This window comes from Cetorhinus maximus, chromosome 7 (assembly GCF_964194155.1).
Source record: "Cetorhinus maximus chromosome 7, sCetMax3.hap1.1, whole genome shotgun sequence".
In the NCBI taxonomy this organism is placed as follows: domain Eukaryota; kingdom Metazoa; phylum Chordata; class Chondrichthyes; order Lamniformes; family Cetorhinidae; genus Cetorhinus; species Cetorhinus maximus.
In genome coordinates, this window is record NC_135885.1 from 48309824 (window position 1) to 48323072 (window position 13249).

Sequence of the window (13249 nt, forward strand, 5' to 3'; positions counted from 1 at the left end):
TTATTGATTCATGGCATGTGAGCTTCACTTGTTGCCTATCCCTAATTGTCCCTGAGAAGGTGGAGGTGAGCCGCCTTCTTGAATCACTGCTGCCTATGTGGTGAAGTTACTCCCACAATGCTGATAGATAAGGTGTTCCAGGATGATGAAGGAACACCAATATATTTCCAAGTGTGGATAGTGTCTGACTTGGAGGGAACTTGCAGGTGGTGGTATTCCCATCCCTTTGCTGCCCTTATCCTTCCAGGTGTTGGAGTTGCAGGTTTGGAAGGTTCTGTTGAAGAAGCCTTGGCAAATTGCTGTAGTGTATTTTGTAGATGGTACACACTGTACTCACATTGCACCGGTGGTGGAGGGAGTGAATGTTTAAGGTGATGAGTGGGGTGCGGATCAAGTTGGTTGTTTTGTACTGGATGGTGTCAAGCGTCTGAGTGTTGTTGGATTGGCACTAATCCAGGCAAGTGGGGAGCATTTCATCACACTCCTGAATGTGCCTTGTGGATGGCGGACAGGCTTTGGGGAGTCAGAAGGTGTGTCACTCACCACAGAATATACAGTCTCTGACCTGCTCTTGTAGCCACATATGTGGCTGGTCCAGTTCAGTTTCTGGTCAATGGTAACCTTCAGGATTTTGATGGTGGGAGACTCAGCTATGGCATATCAAGGTGAGGTAGTTAAACTCTCTGCTGGAGAAAATCATTGGCATTTGTGTGGTGCAAACATTACTTGCCACTTTTCATCCTAAGCCTGGATGTTGTCCAGGACTTGCTGCCTACTACCACCGAAACAGTTTAAATATTACTGAAACTGAACACTCTGCAATTATTAGAGAACCTCAATACTTTTGACCTTACGATGGAAGGACAGTCATCGATGAAATGGTGGGATATGGTTGAGCCTAGGACACTACCCTGAGGAATTCTGGTAGTGATGTCTTGGGGTTGAGATGATTAGTCTCTAACAACCACAACCATCCTGTGGTAGGCATGACTCCAACCAATGTAGAGTGTTCCCCTTGATCATTACTGACTTCAATTTTACTAGGGCTCTTGGTGTCACACTCGGTCAACTGCCCACCTCACCTCTGGAATTCAGCTCTGTTGTCCATGTTGGAACCAAAGCTGTGCTGGCAGAACCCAAACTGGGCATCAGTGAGCAGGTTCTTGTTGAATTGATGCTGCTCGATGGCCGTCGACACCTTCCATCACTTTGCTGACTGATAGAACAGTAATTGGCTGGATTGGATTTGACCTACTTTTTTTGAACAGCACAAAATTACCCATATCTGGGTAATTTTCCATTTTGTCAGATGTTGTAACTGTATTGGAACTGCTTGGCTAGAGGTGTGGCTAGTTCTGGAGCACAAATCTTCAGCACTGCTCAAGGTGGGATGTTGTCGGGACCCATAGCCTTTGCTGTATCCAGTTAGTTCTGTAATTTCTTATTAGCATGTGGATTGAATTGAATTAACTTAAGTCTGACATCTATGTTGGTGAGACTGCGATGGATGATCCACATGACACTTCTAGCTGGGGATGGTTGTGAACACTTCAGCTTTGTCCTTTGCACTCATGTGATACACTCCACCATCATTATGGATGAGGATGTTTAAGGAGTCTCCCATTATATGTTTAATCATTTACCATCATTCACATCTGAATGTGGCAGGATTGCTTTTTTGAACTGATCTGTTGGTTGTAAGGTTGCTTAGCTCTATCTACAGCAGTGGTTCTTAAGTTGAAGTAAACAGATCCTAGTAGTAGGTCTTGTTCCAGCAAGCTGCAGATGTCTGCTACCTGAACCTGAGGTCCTGAGCTTCCTGAAACATTAGTGTTCCTACAGGTTGAGGAAGCTTATCCTTTGCCATTACATCCTGAGTGTTGGGTATGGCCGCCTGAGGTTTGCACCGGTCTGCTGATTCTCTCAATTCTGGGGCGCTATAGGTCTGTGAGGAACAGATTGCTCCTGCTCATGCTGTTGATGCACGGGCTGGTGCTACTCCTGGTGCTGGTTATCTTCATCCTTATTTGAGGCCAAAGTAAAATAGCAAAATGACACCCTTGTCGATCTGACAGATCATAGCTCCAAAGTGCCGGTCAGATGTTCCAAAGTTGTTACCTCTTAGCGCAAGAACTGTGAACAAAGACTGTCACATAAACAGGCAAGAAAGCAGCTGTGAGGTTTCAGTACTTATTGGTATCTTTCCCTGTCATGTCTTCAGCCCCCTAAATTGCCACAGTGTTCTCACCTTGCTTTCACTGGTGACTTCCAGGAAATGCAGGATACGCATGGACTCACAGTTAAGTTGCAAAAGCCATGATAATATTGCTGTATTTGAGCAGGTACCTTATTGAAATTGACAACCTACCTTTCCCAATGGGGCAGCTCACTCACAGCCTAACATGCTGCAGTTAAATGCGGAAGTCGGTAGGTTTTGGAGCCAGTGTCCTGACATGCTGTCATTTTTCCAGATTTAATCCCCCACCTGCTCCCAAACTCACACACTCCTGCCCAATATGGCAGAGCATTCTAATGTCAAACTGACAGTAAAAATCTTTATTCAAGCTCCAATTTTTCATTATATAATTTTTTCTTAAGTTTGTTCTGGCTTGAAAGGGTAAATCAAAACATATAAAATGTCAGTACACACTGTATAGACAACAGATGTAGAGACTCAAATTAAAATTTATTTTTACATAAAACAAACATTTGACATGAAGCTGTGTGCCTATTTACTTTTAATAAGGGGAGGTGCCTTTGCAATAACATTAGAAAAAGAGCCATGAAACCATTTAAAAAGGACAGATGGGGATTTAGTCTTTTTTAAAGTGCTGTAGTTCAAAGCAAAATTTCAAATGTGGTCTTTACTCAAAGTATTAATTTAAAAGTTCTTCTGAAACATTTGTTTTAAGATTACATATCATAAAATATCTATTATAAAGGATCAGTTTCCAAAAATCATATGAATAATGAGTGTATTTAAGCATCTCTGTAAAAAGTTAAGCTTTGAAACAATTCTGAGTTTGACTTTAATGTGATCTGTGATTAAATAACAGTATTTATTTAAAAATAAATTAGATTCTATTAGGAATAAAAATTCATCTTGAAATGAAGTTTAAAATTAAACACTAATTTAAGAATATCTCTTAATTTTAATTCTGTTTAACAAAGTTAATACAGAATTGAAATATTGGAAATAAAACTCCTGAAACATTTCAAGAATATCTGTAGCTCAATATTGTTGAGTAAAATAGTACTATGAATTTTCCATTTTCCAGCACTGAAAATGCACCGAACTTTGTGCTCCACAAATTGAGGACCTTAAATGGGCAATTAATGCCCTCTTACGAGCCACATTCCACTGCCACTGGTGTAATGCAGCAACAGGTGAGGGGACTTGCCATGTGGGGAACACCACAAGCAAACCACGGAGCAAACCTGGGGGTGGGGGGTGGTCTCTCATTCAAAAGCACTCAGTATCTGATTAAGGGACCCGGTATCAGGAGTAGGGGAGGGATGCCGCTGAAAGCCACTGGCCTGTAAGTGACTGAGTGGCACAAAATGCGGCAGCGCTTCCCTAAAAGAGGCAACACGGAGGTCTTGCTGGCTGGCTGAGACCCCCATTGCCTCCACAAGATTCTGCCCAGATATTTGAACATAAAATGAGAATTTTCAATTTGAGGTGTTCGGTGAATGCTGGACCGGGAGCCATTGTAGGTCAATGAGCACAAGGGTGATGGATGAATGGAAATTGGTGTAAGTTAGGAGGCAAGTTTCAATTAATAACCACCCCCTCCCCCCAATGAACCCCACTATCCCTATCCTTCCCATGTTAACAATACTCCCCCTGCTCAAATTCCACCCCCCTCCCACTCCACACAGGGAACAGGCAAGCTGCAAATTCTGAACCACTGGAAGAATTTGAGTGATCTGGGGGAAGCTTAGATCAATGTCACATTGGTCCATCAATCTCGGATGACAGTGCGATCAGAAGACAGAATAAATGGAGACAAATGTTCGGGGAATATGGGCAATGCGGAGACAAAATTCTCTGTACACTAAGCCAAAGATAAGTCAGACAGAAATATAAAAATAGAAAAACACAGGGACAAAGAGAGATTCACATGTTGCAAAACATCAAGGTAATTAAGAGAAAGTACATCTTTGAAGGGACAAAAACACAGAGCTGTCAGCAACACAATTAAGAAGATACAAACATAAGCTGAAAAAAGACTCACTATAAGGAACACCACGGTATTCACACACAAACACAATTATATTTATGGTTTTATTTTTAAGATGTATGGATAAGAACTCTAGAAAATAAAATGTTTTTATCACAAATATAAAGAAAACATTTACACACTGTCACTCATCTCTAGTTACTTTGTAATGTGGTCGAGAAGTTTACAAAAGTGCAATAACAAGATTAACAGCAAAATATATTACATGATGCTATTCACAGAGAGACATTTCCAATGTACTGTAGTAGTAATGTAATAAAAATAGTAAAACTTCCAAATTAAAGGACATCAAAATAAGGGAGCCATCAAGATATCAAGTAGGAAATTCAGAAGAAACGTCTTTGGCCAGAATGGTGAAAATGTGGAACTTGCTAGGACAGAGTAGTTGAGGCGAATAGTATACACACAGTTAAAGGGAAGCCAGATAAGCCTATGAGTGAGAAGGGAATAGAGGGTAAGAGTTAGATGAGGAAGGATGGGAGAAAGTTTGAATGGATCATGGAGTGGCTGGCCGGATGGGTTTTGCTGTGGGCTAATGGCAAGAGCTTGCAAATATAATAGAATAAATGTGATTTTTTTTTTTAATGAGAATAAATATAACCTTGTCCAGTTCAGAGGCCTATTTGGTGACTCTCCAGATGTTGCACTCAAGGCTGCAGCTGGCGCGGGATGACAGGCGCTCTCGCGAGAATTCTCCACACTTCCGGGAAGATGGCAGCGTGGAGGTTTCTCTCGTTGATCCTCAGGGAATCTGCAGCAACTTCTACCGGCCTGAGGAAGGCCGTGAGCCGAAGGCGACTGAGTCCCGGGATCTTGATGGGGTTTGGAACAGCCGGAGTTGGGGCGGTGCTGGCCGGGGGCCTGGTGTTTCACAAGGATAACAGTGGCTGGCGGAGCGGCGGCGATCTGCGCTGCAGGTACAGTGTGTACGCTGCTGAGCAACAGGTAAGGCAACAATCCGCACTCGGCTCCTGTCACCGAGACTGGGCTGACTAACCAACCACTGCACCCACAGAGTGACGACAGTTCAGTATTCCTTGTCAAAGATCTGCCCTTTAACTTATTAGACGACATAAAGTATCGCAAGGACAGTGGGTTGGCCCAGTTTCAGAGCAAATATGAACTTAAATTACTGGTTTGCAGTTCAGTTTACTTTTTAAGTACCTGCAACGCACAACTGTCACACGCAGTGGTTGTTAAGATATATAGTTTGTTTACAGTGGGGGAAGATACATAGTGCACTTGTAAGGAATGTATTTTTATTGTGCAGTGTGTTTTGCGGTTGTCTCGGCAGAGAACATCATACTGTCCTGAATAGATAGCTTTTGTACATGCTACCTACAAGTCAGTATTTCAAGATTGCATTAAGTAAGTCAGGGATTCAAACCTCAATCCAGGATTTAAGAACATAATATGAGACTGTGTCTACCTGTAAAGAAGCGCAGATGGACACAAAAATCAATGGCACCATTCAAAGAAAACCTGGAGTTATACTGGCTATCTGGCTAATACTTCTCCCTCAATCAGTATCACCTAGATAGACTGACTAGTCATTTTTCTCAGTTGGCTGCCACATTTTCTTAAATGATAACAATGACTGCACTTTAAAAGTACTTTGTGATTTGCTGTGTGACATCCTAAAAACACAATGAGATACTACATGAAGGGAGTTTGCTCTTCCTTCTCCATTTTTTGTCTTTTTTGTTCTTAATGTAGACTTGACTAACCTATTATTACGAAATGCATTACCCTTACGATTACAAATCTCAAAAGAACATTTGTGCTGTAATGTAGTTTTAAAAACAGTGACTAAATAGACAGGAACTCTTTCGGACATGTAACTATTTCAGTACTTTCATATTAAACACTATGTTAAAAGTTATACTTAGTCAATTGTCCATTCATTCAAATGACTTGAATTCAAGCTAGTTTTTTTGTGCAAGAATTTAAATGATTTTGTAGTATGAATTAAGTAACTTGAGTGAAACGGCATAGGAGTTTATTTTATTTGCACAATTACATTTGAATTAAGCAACTTCAGATTACAAAGAGTAGCCTGTAATAACTTTTAATGTGGCACTTCACATGATGCTGAAACAATATTCTGTTTCTGTACAGGACTATGAAAAATAAACTTGTTATGGAATGGCATGAGCATTGAATGACCACTGGACTGAGGGTCACTTTTGTGTTTGAATTTTGCTGAAAAGAGACATATTGCTGAAGCTTTTGGTCTTGCACTCATCAGGACATAAGCAAGAATGTCAAATTTCAAATGATCGCCACAATTTATACTATGAACGTACATAAGAACATACAAACTCAGAGCAGGAGTAGGCCATTCGGCCCCTTGGGCCTGTTCCGTCATTTATTAAGATCATGGCTGATCTGATTGTGGCCTCAACTCCACATTCTGCTTACCTCTGATATCCTTTGACTCCCTTGTTAGTCAATAATCTATCTACCTTTGGAACTCTTGGTGGAGGCAGAGTCAATTAATATTTTTAAGGCAAAGATTCACAACCCTCTGAGAGAGGAAAAAATGTTTTAATCTCTATCTTAAATTGGAGACCCCTTATTTTTAAATTGTGTCCCCTGGTTCTAGTCTCTCCCATTAGGGGAAATATCCTTTCAGCATCTACCCGGTAAACTCCACTCAAGCTCTTATATGTTTCAATATGTCTCAATCTTCTAAACTCCAATGAATACAGGCCCAGCCTGTCTGTCTAACCTTTCTTCGTAAGTTAATCTCTTTCTCTCTCTCTCTCTCTCTCTCTCTCTCTCTCTCTCTCTCTCTCCCCACCCCCCAACCACCCCCCCCCCATTCCAGGTATCAATGGAGTGAACCTTTTTTGAACTGCTAATGCATTTATATCCTTTCTTAAATAAGGAGACCAAAACTGTACACTGTATTCTAGATGTGGTCTCACCAATGGCCTGTACAGCTGTAGCAAAACATCCCTGCTTTTATATTTAATTCCCCTTGCAATAAATGACAACATTCCATTTGCCTTCCTAATCACTTCCTGTACCTGTATACTAATTTTTTGTGATTCATGTACCAGGACACCCAGATCCCTCTGTACCTCAGAGTTCTGCAGTCTCTCTCCATTTTAAATAATATGCTGCTTTTCTATTCTTCCTGCCAAAGTGGACAAGTTTATATTTTCCTACATTATACTCCACCTGCCAAATTTTTGCCCACACACTTAACATATTATTGTCCCTTTGCAGGCTCCTTATGTCCTCTCCATAACTGACTTTCCTACCTATCTTTGTGTCATCAGCAAATTTAGCAACCATATATTCAGTCCTTTCATCCAAGTCATTGATATAAATTGTAAATAATTGGGCCCCAGCACAGATCCCAGTGGTACAGTACCCATTGCATCCTGCCAACCAGATAAAGACCCATTTATCCCTGTTCTTTACTTCCTGTTAGCTAACTAATTCTCTATCCATGCTAAAATGTTATGCCCTACGCCATGAGCTCTTAATTTGCCTAGTAACCTCTGAGGCTGGTTGAGTATGATCTGTACTCTGCCTATTACAAACAACCGATGGAACATACTGTTTGATTCGATAAACCTATAGTTTCCCCATTTCTTTGCCCTCTAACCAACTCATTCACCTGACCCTCCAAGCGCCAACTGCCCCACATATGATAAAGTCTGCAGATCGTGCATTGGACTTACCAGCCATCTCAGAACCCATCGAACAGGTGTGGAAGTGAGTCATCCTTGATCCCAAGGGACTGTCTAAGAAGGAGGATATTTGCTTATCAGTTTAGTAGTCTAGCCTTAACGTATTTCCAAATTAATTGTTCTTTCACTATTCAGTTGAGTCTTGTAGGCACTTTAATTAATTATTTCCTAGATTCTCGAAAAGCTCCATCAGACTGGAAAGTAGCAAATATAGCCCCTCTATTCAAGAAGGGAGGGAGGCAGAAAACAGGAAACTAGGCCAAAACAAAAACAAAAATACCTGGAAAAACTCAGCAGGTCTGACAGCATCTGCGGAGAGGAACACAGTTAACGTTTCGAGTCTGTATGACTCTTCAACAGAACTAAGAAAAAATAGAAAAGAGGTGAAATATAAGCTGGTTTAAGGGCGATGGGACAAGTACAGCTGGATAGAGGGCCAGTGATAGGTGGAGATAACCAAAAGATGTCATAGACAAAAGGACAAAGAGGTGTTGAAAGTGGTGATATTATCTAAGGAATGCGATAATAGGTGACATTAAGGGTAGAAAGCAGGACGAGCAAGGTACAGATAGCCTTAGTGGGGGTGAGGTGGGGGGAATCGATCGAAATAGGCTAAAAGGTAGAGATAAAACAATGGATGGAAATACATTTAAAAATAATGGAAGTAGGTGGGAAAAGAAAAATCTATATAAATTATTGGAAAAAAGGGGGATCAGAAAGGGGGTGAGGATGGAGGAGAGAGTTCATGATCTAAAATTGTTGAACTCAATATTCAGTCTGGAAGGCTGTAAAGTGCCTAGTCGGAAGATGAGGTGCTGTTCCTCCAGTTTGCGTTCAGCTTCACTGGAACAATGCAGTAGGCCAAGGACATGTGGGCATGAGAGCAGGGTGGAGTGTTGAAGTGGCAAGCGACAGGGAGGTCTGGGTCATGCTTGCGGACAGACTGAAGGCGTTCTGCAAAGCGTCACCCAGTCTGCGTTTGGTCTCTCCAATGTAGAGGAAACCGCATTGGGAGCAACGAATGCAGTAGACTAAATTTAGGGAAGTGCAAGAAACTAGACCAGTTAGCTTCACATATGTCGTGGGCAAGGTGTTAGAGTCAATCATTAAAGAGGTTATAGCTGAACATTAAAAAAAACACAAGGTAATTGGGAAGAGTCAGCATGGTTTTTTGAAAGGGAAATCATGTCTAACCAATTTATTGGAGTTCTTTGAAGGAGTAACATATGTTGTGGATAAAGGGGAGCCTACAGACGTACTGTACTTGGATTTCTGGAAGTCATTTGATAAGGAGCCACATCAAAGGTTATTGCCAAAATAGAAGCTCATGGTGTTGGGGTAACATATTAGCCTGGATAGAGGATTGGCTGGCTGGCAGGAAACAGAGTGTGCATAAATGGGTTTTTGTCTGATTGCCAGGTTGTGACTAATGGAATCTCGCAGGGGTCTTTGCTGGAGCCTCAACTTTCTACAATTTATATCAATGACTTAGATGAGGGGAGCGAAGGCATGGTAGCTGAATTTTTTTTGCAGACGACAGAAAGATAGGTAGGAAAATATGTTGTGAAGAAGGCATAAGGAGTGAGTGGGCAAAAAGATGGAGTATAATGTGGGAAAATGTGAAGATGTTCACTTTAGCAGGAAGAATAAAAAAGCAGAGTATTCCTTAAATGGAGAAAAACTACAGAATTCTGAGGTGTAGAGAGATCTAGGTATTCTCTTCCATGAGTCACAAAAAGTTAGTATGTAGGTACAGCATGTCATCAAGAAGGCTAATGGAATGCTATCCTTTATTATGAGGGGAATTGAACACAAAAGTAAGGATGTTATGCTTTAGTCATACAAGGAATTGGTGAGACTGCATCTCGAATACTGTGTGCAGTTTTGGTCTCATTTAAAGAAGGATGCAAATGTGTTGGAGGTGGTTCAGAGAAGGTTTACTAGATTGACACCTGGATTGAGCGGGTTGTTTTATGAGGATAGGTTGAACACGCTGGGCTTGTTTCCACTGGAGTTTAGAGGAGTGAGTCTTGATAAGGCAGACGTAGAAAGAATGTTTCTTTCTGTAGGTGAGTCCAGAATTAGGGGGCACTGTTTTAAAATTAGGAGTCGCCATTTTAGGACAGGGATGAGAATTTTTTTCTGAGGGCTGTGCAACTTTGGAACCCCCTGCCTCAGAAGGCAGTGGAAGCGGGGTTGCTGAATATTTTTAAGGCAGAGGTAGATAGATTCTTGTTAAGCAAGGAAATCAAAGGTTATCGGGAATAGATGGAAATGTAGAACTCGAAACACAAACAGATCAACCATGATCTTATTGAATTGCGGGGCAGGCTCGAGGGGCCGAATGACTTACTTCTGCCTCTACTTCATATGTTCCTAATTGGACGAAAGGGAGATTTATTCTTAATACTCTAAGTTTGTAGGTGTAAATCTATGATGAAAAGAAAGAATGAACTTGCACTTATATAAAACATCCAAAAGCACTTTACAACCAATAAAGTACTTTTGCAGTGTAGTCACTTTTGTTTTGTTAGGAAAACATACCAGCTGATGTGCACAGAGCAAATTCCCATAATTAACAATGTGAAAATGACCAGATAATCTGTTTTAATGTTATTGGCTGTGGGATAAATATGATTCAGGACATGGGAGAGAACTTCCTGCTATTTTCTGAAGATAGATGAAAGATCCATTTGATCTTTTACATCCACCTGAGAAAACAAATGGTTTAATGTCTCATTTGAAAGACAGCACCTCTGACAGTACTCCATTCTTTTAATATAGCACTGGAGCATCAGTTTTGTGTCAGAAGTGAAACATGACCTCTCAACCTTCTTACTCAGTGCTACTACTGAACCACAGCTAACACCGTGGCAGTGAACATAAGATATTGCATGGTATCACATTAAAACTACAGTATTTTATGTCACAGAATGAGAGGATTTTTTAAAAATTCATTTATGGGATGTGGGCATCGCTGGCTAGGCCAGCATTTATTGCCCACCCCTAATTGCCCTTGAGAAGGTGGTGGTGAGTTGCCTTCTTGAACCACTGCAGTCCATGTGGCATAAGTACACCCACAATGCTATTAGGGAGGGAATTGCAGGATTTTGACCCAGCAACAGTGACGGGACGGCAATATAGTTCCAAGTCAGGATGGTGAGTGGCTTGGAGGAGAACTTCCAGGTGGTGGTGTTCCCATGTGTCTGCTGCCCTCATCCTTCTATATAGTAGTGGTCATGAGTTTGGGAAGTGCTGTCTAAGAAGCTTAGGTGAGTTCCTGCAGTGCATCTTGTAGATGGTACACACTGCTGCCACTGTGCATCGGTGGCGGAGGGAGTGACTGTTTGTGGAGGACTGCCAATCAACTGGGCTGCTTTGTCTTGGATGGTATCAAGCTTTGTGAGTGTTGTTGGAGCTGCACTCATCCAGGCAAGTGGATGGTATTCCATCACACTCCTGAATTGTACCTTGTAGATGGTGGACAGGCTTTGGAGTGTCAGGAGGTGAGTTACTTGCCGCAGGATTCTTCGCCTCTGACCTGCCCTTGTAGCCACAGTATATATGTATGTATGGCTAGCCCAGTTCAGTTTCTGGTCAATGGTAACCCCCAGGATGTTGATAGTGGGGGAATCAGCAATGTTAATGCCATTGAACATCAAGGGATGATGGCGAGCTTCTCTCTTGTTGGAGATAGTCATTGCCTGGCACTTATGTTGCATGAATGTTACTTGCCGCTTGTCAGGCCAAGCCTGGATATTGTTCAGGTCTTGCTGCATTTGGGCGTGGACTGCTTCAGTACTTGTGGAGTCATGAATGGCGCTGAATATTGTGCAATTATCAGCAAACATCTCCATTTCTGGCCTTATGATGGAAGGAAGGTCATTGATGAAGCAGCTGAAGATGGTAGGGCCAAGGACACTATCCTGAGGAGCTGCTGCAGTGATATCCTGGAATTGAGGTGATTGACCTCCAACAACCACAACCATCATTTTTCAGACTCTGCTCTACTGTGTTGTTGTATATAGACCAGCTGCTCCTCTACTCTACTAATCAATTATTTTTAGTAACAACAGAATGGGAGAGGAATTATATCCCCTCAGAATACTGAGTGGCAATCCAAGGAAGGGAATGGCAGTAAGAACAAGTTGCAATATTGTAACAAATCAATAGTTCATTTCTACAAGAGCAAAGCTTTATAGATTATCAAGATGCATTTTGTCCTTAAAGTACCCAACCTGATCTGTATTTATAGCAAACATACAGATAGTGCTCATGGTAGAAGTTTGGCTGGTGATGGATATCATAGCAGTAGGCTTTGTTGTTCTGGAGTTATGAATCAATTTGTGGAAGCAAAAACAGTTTTTCATGAGTGTTTTATTTTTCCTTATAATGATGTGAGCTCTGCGATGTTACAGTTTGCTCAATGGTTCAGACATATGCCATTTTTGATTAGCTTCAGATGTGCATCAACTCAGCTGGCAATATAATTTGGGTGTTGATTCATTGAACTGACTTTCTAAGTGCATTAAAAGTGGTGATGTTAGGCCACCTCTCATAAGTGATCTTGCCATCTTTCACATTTGCAGTAGATGTATCACCTGTGGCTCAGTTGGTAGCACACTTGCCTCTGAATTACAAGATTCCCGGTTTAAGTCCCACCCCAGGGCTGAAGTACAGAAATCAAGGCTAACACTTCAGTGCAGTACGGAGGGAGCACTGCACTTTCAGAGGCTCAGTCTTTCGGATGGGATGTTAAACTGTGGCCCATCTACCTGTTTAGGTTGATGTACAGTATCCCATGGCACTATTTAGAAGAAGAGCAGGGGAGTTATTAGATTGATACATGGATGTCTGAGTGACTTTAATTACCTGATGTAGACTAGGACAGCGGTAGTGTAAAGGACGGAGAGGGGCAAAAGTTCCTAGATTGTGTTCAGGAAAATTTTCTACAGCAGTGAGCTAAGTAGATCAAGTGTCAGTAGGGGAGCATTTAGCTGAGCCAAGTAGATCAAGTGTCAGTGGGGGAGCATTTAGGAGACAGTGATCATTGTATTGTACGTTTTAGGATGATGATAGAAAAGGATGAAAGGCAATCCAGAGTAAGAATAATTAACTGGACGAGAGCCGACTTCAATGGGGCAAGAACGGAGCTGGGTCAGATTGACTGGAATGAAAGATTGGCGGGAAAAACTGTAGCTGAACAATGGGCTACCTTCAAAAAAGAATTGGTTCGGGCACAGTCAGGGTATATTCCCTCAAAATGGAAAGGTAGAGCAAAGAAATCCAGAACTCCCTGGA

At 41.6% G+C, this 13249-nt stretch overlaps 1 protein-coding gene across 2 annotated transcripts in view; it reads left to right on the forward strand.

Annotated features, from left to right (window-relative positions):
* Nucleotides 1-4934: 4934 nt before the first annotated feature.
* Nucleotides 4935-13249, forward strand: part of micu2 (mitochondrial calcium uptake 2) — a 515698-nt gene continuing 507383 nt past the window's right edge. For both annotated transcript variants that reach the window (XM_078545440.1, XM_078545441.1), the window contains exon 1: nt 4935-5189. In XM_078545440.1, coding sequence (XP_078401566.1) covers nt 4956-5189 — 234 coding nt within the window. In that variant the 5' untranslated portion in view covers nt 4935-4955. The remainder of the gene's footprint in view (nt 5190-13249) is intronic.